This window comes from Frankliniella occidentalis, unplaced genomic scaffold (genome assembly GCF_000697945.3).
Source record: "Frankliniella occidentalis isolate FOCC.00 unplaced genomic scaffold, Focc_3.1 Scaffold94, whole genome shotgun sequence".
In the NCBI taxonomy this organism is placed as follows: Eukaryota; Metazoa; Arthropoda; class Insecta; order Thysanoptera; family Thripidae; genus Frankliniella; species Frankliniella occidentalis.
The window spans coordinates 392,884-398,790 of NW_026267223.1; the positions used below are offsets into that span (position 1 = coordinate 392,884).

Consider the following 5,907-nt stretch of genomic DNA (forward strand, 5'->3'; position numbering starts at 1 on the left):
GCGGGCTTGTGCTCGCTGTTGTCCACCTCCTCCCGCTGGAGGCTGAGCGTGTCCAGGCTGAGGTGCAGTCGCATGGGCTGCGGCCGTGACTTGCCGTCCGACACCGTCACCATCCCCGTGCGCACCTGTGCAGAGGAATGAGAAGGAACACAATGAAAAGAGGAATAAGTGCAAAAAAAGGATCTTAAAATAAACTGAAGGAAAGTTTTTGACGATGTTTCTTAAGGATGAGCCTTATGGATGAGGATGTTTATCTTCTATACGCAAGAAATTAAAAATATTTTTCCTATACATGTAGAGTGTATCGAAGGTTTTGTTGTATTTTATATCCTTTTTTTATTCCACTAAAATGTGTTTTTTTGAAGTTACATCACTTATCAAACATCGAGGGGCCGCCACTCGCGTAATCCTGTGTACAGATGAGGGTGTAATCCCTATGTAATCCTTATGTAATCCGTGAAATACTTGACCAAATTTTAAACTATCACTCATATCACTAAATTTCATCTTATTGTCCAAATTTAATGGTTTTAGATCCAGAAATTCAACAAAATTAATGTGTAATCTCCCAAAATTCACGCGTAATCCCTGTAATAACGTAATCCTGTATACATCCTAAATTGAAGTGGTGGCCCCCTCGTTAAACATGTTTCAGTTTTAGAACCTCTTACTTTTTCAATGTTGATAACAACAGTAAACCAAAGAAGTCCGTATTTTCCCAAGCGACTCTGAGTTGTGGCCAGCAGCCGACACAATTTCACCCCACCACCCCTTTCCCCTCATTCCACACTCTCACCATCGCTGCAATATGTGACGTTCACAAGAGTTTTTCCCCGACATGAAAGCGAATTTTCATTTCCCAGTTGGGCGCGGGTGTGGCTGTTGTGGGACAAGGGGTGGGGTGGCCATGAGGAGCTAATGGGTGAAGGGATTGCGCCCGCACAGCCCAGCATAGCGCTTCTGTGGATGGGAAAAAAACAGCAAAGTAACACTGCTGGAAAACTGAAGAAGACATTCCACTGAAACAAAGGTGCTGCCTTATGCCTTTTAAAAGACTTATTCAAATAGTGCCTTTACAAAGGCGCTACTGGCCGCCATGGCGCTTTATTAGCAGGTGTGCCCTTGTTTTGTCATTGTCAACACACCTCGTCTACCTGGCACTGTCAAAAGAGATGTCGTTTCTAACAATGGAAACGTGTTTGTTAAAAGTCAAATATGACAAAGGGTACGTTCTCATGCAAATCCTGCCAGGCCGGATTTAATTATGTTCCTAAGACTAGACGAATTGTGTGAAACTTTATAAGTAAGTGACATTCGCACACTTATAGCACGAGTATTAAAACTAAACATTTGTTACAGTGCTGTGTGCAAAGAATTGAAACCGTAAGGTGGAAGTCCCGTTGACGCTTTCCCCCACATCCTGCACCGCCTCCTCTCTCGCACTCCCAGTCAAACTTCCGGCTGCGCGACGCAACCCACCCAACGAGGGTTCTCGCTTCCGGGCGGAGGACACTCTACTTCCGTTTGGCAGTGCGAGCCAGGCGGACCCAGGAAGGGGAGTGGGCGGATGGGGGATGACCAGTACTCAGGGCTACTCTCAATAAAATTAGTGACATCTTCCAAAAAATGAAAGACAAAAATGATACAAACAAAGGACTGTATGGTAGCTAATGCAACCTCTGCTTTGTAATGCAAATAACTTATTCTTCACTTTATTCACGTGTACAAATGGTTAGTAAGGAAAATAATTGTTTGTGAGAATTCCCATGTGCTTGTAAATAAAATGTTGTTGACGGGGGGTGAATTTAAACAACTTTGAAAAAAATATAAATGAGACATAACTATTTTTGATGGGATGACCCGTCAACCAATACCCTGAGGTGTGTTTTGTTCAATCTTAAGTTACTGAGATTAATTTAAGGTGTTCGAATGGGATTTGGAATGAAAAGGTAGTCCAATATGATCAATTTAGATAATTATTCCAACACAGGACAAAGGACACGCACATAGCGTTATGCAAAATTAACACGACACTCTCACAATCATACAAATATCCAAATGCACAGTTCATTTGTCACACAAGCACACACGGCACAAGCTCTTCAAATTCACATCCGTGCTTCTCTGTCTCTCTCTCACTTCCTGGCTTCATTCTGCTGCCGATGGTAAGGGCTCCAACTCTTAGCCTGTTGGGACGCGGGATGTTGAGGGTGGGCTCCGACCCCGTAGTGTCTCCCAAGGCATCTGACCCGGGCTCGTCTCCGGAGGGGTACAGGGAAAAGGGGGTTTCTTGTACGACGAAAGTTATGGGAAGGGATCACCGGGGGGCGGATGGGGAGACAGCACGCGCCACCGAGGCGCCCGCCTCGCTTCTCCGTTGCCTCCCTGCCCCTCCGTGACCCCCGCCAGCTCCAGGCCCCCGGCCTGAGGTTCATGATGACGTCCAACATGAGGGATCTTACTGCGAACTATAACCGCGGCGCAGCCTAACACACAAAACACCACAACACCTCGAGGCTAATGATAAGGCGAGTTTTTGTTAGTTTCTTTATTTTTTGTTGCTGGGGGGGGGGATAAAGGGGCACCCCCCCCCCTCCCCCCGGTCACCTCCTAGGGTAGGCAGGCAGTTTGTTCTACGAAACTCCTGAAAGTAGGCAACCCAAAGCAAATTGCCCCCTCCGTCCGGCGGACTTTAAACCACGACTGATAGTGATGTGCGCAGAAATTTACTGCAGCACTCGTAATGTATGTTTCGTACAATTTTTAAAAGGTGCGTTGCAATTGATCGTATTGCGAAGAAGTCCTTTTTACCATGGCTGAATCTATACAAAAAATGTGTTCCTATTCCAAAAACAAAGTAGTTTGCAAGCTTGCAAAGAACTACTTCGTACTGCAATTCTTCAAAATTGTTTGCAGTTTGAACCTATTCTTTGCAATCGTTTGTTGGGGACACATAAGCTAGTGCGTACCAGTGTCCCTCTTAAATTTTCCAATTTATGAAAAAAAAAATGCTTATTAAACGTTACCTTCCGTGGCACCTAATTGTCCTTGCCCATTTGGTGCGCACTACTTCTACTCATTGAATGTCAATTGGTCAATTATTCATGGAAAGCAAAGTCGAAGACGTTGAAAAGAGCGAGGGGAAAAACAGCGGACTGGAATTGTCAAAAAAAAAGAGGGGGAAGCGATGTGAGCCAGTGGAGGGGAAGGATAGGGGTGCGGGGGAGTTGCGCGCAGCCTCGGGGGAAATAAGGATGATGAATCATTTATTCCGGTCAAGCGACATTCAGAGCGGGGCGCATCGGGCCGCTCCCGCTCACCAGATCAGCCAAACTGCCTCCTCCTCCCCACCGAACCCCCCAACACCCACACACTCTCTCGTGGGACAGGTAGGAAAAAAAACTCCTGCCCCCAACACGAGGGGTATCTGTGGAACTGTGTCCAGAGTGGAAGGCAAAATTGCTGTCATCTGTTGTTGCCCTTGCACCCAGAAAACGGTTCCGTTGATTCAATGGAAAGAAAATACGCCTGAATTTTTATCTTGACTCAATGAGATTTTACTGATTCAAGGGGAAAATTCCCATAAGGCAATGGAAAACCGCTTAAAGTTCATTCTCCATGAATTTCATGAAACCATATTCTGTGTACGTGACGTGCGTGGTGGTGTGTGGCGCACTTTATATTTAAATTACGCTGAAATTTATAAAATATCGGAAACAGGACAGTTTTGGCTCAGTATTTAACTGAGCTATAGCCGGAGGCAATGACAGGCAAATCTGCGTACAACTCATGCTGACCCTCGCGGTGACTTCAGTCGACACGGTGGGGATCGAGGTTACTTTCACCACGGTGAGAACCAAAGTTTCCGTGGCTAAGGTTTGCGACGATGGGTATGTCGGCCTGTGTGTTGCACTTGTGGCACCACGAGCACGTCTCCGGCGCCGAGCGCTGCCGCCCCCGGGTCACCCCCGCCCCGCTGCGCCCCGGGAGAGTGGGAGGCGGGCAAGTCTATCGATCCTGCTGCTGCTGCTCGTCGCGGCCTTGGGGCCGGCGGGGCCTCTGGGTCCGCCCTGCCCCTGCTCGAGGACCTCAGCACCCTGACCAACCGCAAGCTTGCGGGGATGAGAACCCAACGTGGCCACACAAAACACACATGGGTCTGCGCCATTACCATACCAACATAATCTCGGGGGAGCCCCGGGAAGCCTCCTCTTCCAGCTTCATCCCCCACCTGCACCTCCACTGCCAACTACCCCGCCCCCCCCCCTCTCCCTACTCCTTTACTTCCTCACGCATTGCCGTCCACTTTACGACCCTCCTTATGCTGGCGTTCCCGAGCGCTCCCCCTTAACACCCACACCACGGAGCGAAAATAAAGATAATGTAGCCACATATCACAATGAAAGCACGGCTCATTGTTTTATCTTTTGCTGCTCTAACACTTACACTCAAAAAAGAACTACAATATTACGCAGGATAATTAAAGCGTTTTCCGAAACTAGCTAAAACAATTTATGGCAGTATCTGCGAATAGATTGTACCTCAATAATAGTTTTATACTGAAAGAATGATCCATACCGTAGAAGTTTTGAAACAAACTGTCGAACGTCCTAATACAGTGACATCAATTAAATTGTGATTTTAAAGTTTAGTGTTATACCACTGCAGACAGTACGTTCATACCAAGGGGTCACCAACTCGCATAATACTCCGTTCACGGGACCCATAATACCTTTAGAATACTACTAACAAATAATATTTTACGTAATACCGCAACTTTATAATACATCATAATATGCCTCAATAAGTTCCATAATACCACAATACCAATAAACTCCGTATACTGCTAAGATCGAGGGGTCCCCCACTTCCAAAATAGGTGTACAACGAGTTGCCGAGTTGCCGAGTTGCCGCGAGTAGGCCGCGAGTTGGGATCAATTTTTAGAGAGTTTTGCGCAATTTTGGCGCGAGTTTTCGCGATTTTCACGCGAGTTTTCGCGAGTTATCGTGAGTTCTCGCGAGTTGTCGCGAGTTGAACGCGAGTTAGGCGCGAGTTGGGCGCGGCCAAGTGTACAACGAGTTGACGAGTGGGGGACCCCTCGGCTAAGATGAGTTGGTGACCCTTCGGTCTCGGTTCTTACCCAACATTGACGAATAATACAAGTTTATTATTTTAAATTACCAACTACTGGTAACAGATTTTTATCGTTATGATTAAATTCATTAACGTGTAATGGTTCTGTTAGTTTGACGAAAACTTCCTTCCCAATTGCAGCAAACAACTAATGCTGTGCAAAGACAAAATCGACACCTTGGAATAAAAGGCAGGCAGTTCAACCGCTGGATCCGAGATCCACGCAGTTCAGCCGCTGGATCCGAGATCCACACAGTTCAGCCGCTTGGTCGCTACCCCTGTAGCGAAAGAACTGCGTGGATCTCGGATCCAGCGGTTGAACTGCGTGCCTTTTATTCCAAGGTGTCGAAATAGCGAAGGACTATCACAGAAAACTGATCCCAAAAGCGCTCGTACGTACTGTGAAAAGAGGCGCCACAACAAATCAAGCTAAACAAAACCAACCAGGGGGAGATAGAGAAGAAAGATTGTAAACACGCGAGGTATAGGAGCTCGTGACGGCTGTAAGTGGCAGCACAGCCTCAGTCCCACTGCGCGCCGCCGCCACCCCAGGCAGCAACCGTTCCGTTCGAGGGGGCGTCGCGCCGGGGAGTTGAGCATCACCTCATCACCTGAACAGCTCCACAAAGCCACAAAGGAGAAGCAAAGGGAGAGCGGCGTGTAACCGGTAAAAAATACGAATACCTCACTCAACACCCTCCCACACCCTCTCTAGTCCTTTTACGAGTTCTATTTATTTGCCCATAGCTCACCCATCAATCTCCCCCCCCCCC

General features: G+C 47.3%; 2 protein-coding genes and 1 long non-coding RNA gene across 27 annotated transcripts in view; 1 reads left to right on the forward strand and 2 right to left on the reverse strand.

Annotated features, from left to right (window-relative positions):
- The window catches only part of LOC127749798 (uncharacterized), a 210,102-nt gene that overhangs the window by 197,789 nt on the left and 6,406 nt on the right, over window positions 1-5,907 (forward strand). The gene's annotated exons all lie outside the window — the stretch shown is intronic.
- LOC113218380 (potassium voltage-gated channel subfamily KQT member 1-like) overlaps window positions 1-5,907 on the reverse strand; it is a 188,648-nt gene that overhangs the window by 177,577 nt on the left and 5,164 nt on the right. The window lies entirely within an intron of this gene.
- Window positions 1-5,907, reverse strand: part of LOC127749796 (gamma-1-syntrophin-like) — a 52,082-nt gene that overhangs the window by 4,814 nt on the left and 41,361 nt on the right. For 8 of the 9 annotated variants that reach the window (XM_052269509.1, XM_052269508.1, XM_052269510.1 and 5 more), the window contains one exon: window positions 1-125. In XM_052269509.1, coding sequence (XP_052125469.1) covers window positions 1-125 — 125 coding nt within the window. Of the gene's footprint in view, window positions 126-3,797; window positions 4,075-5,907 lie in introns of those variants that run through there. The other variant, XM_052269513.1, reaches the window with a different exon arrangement.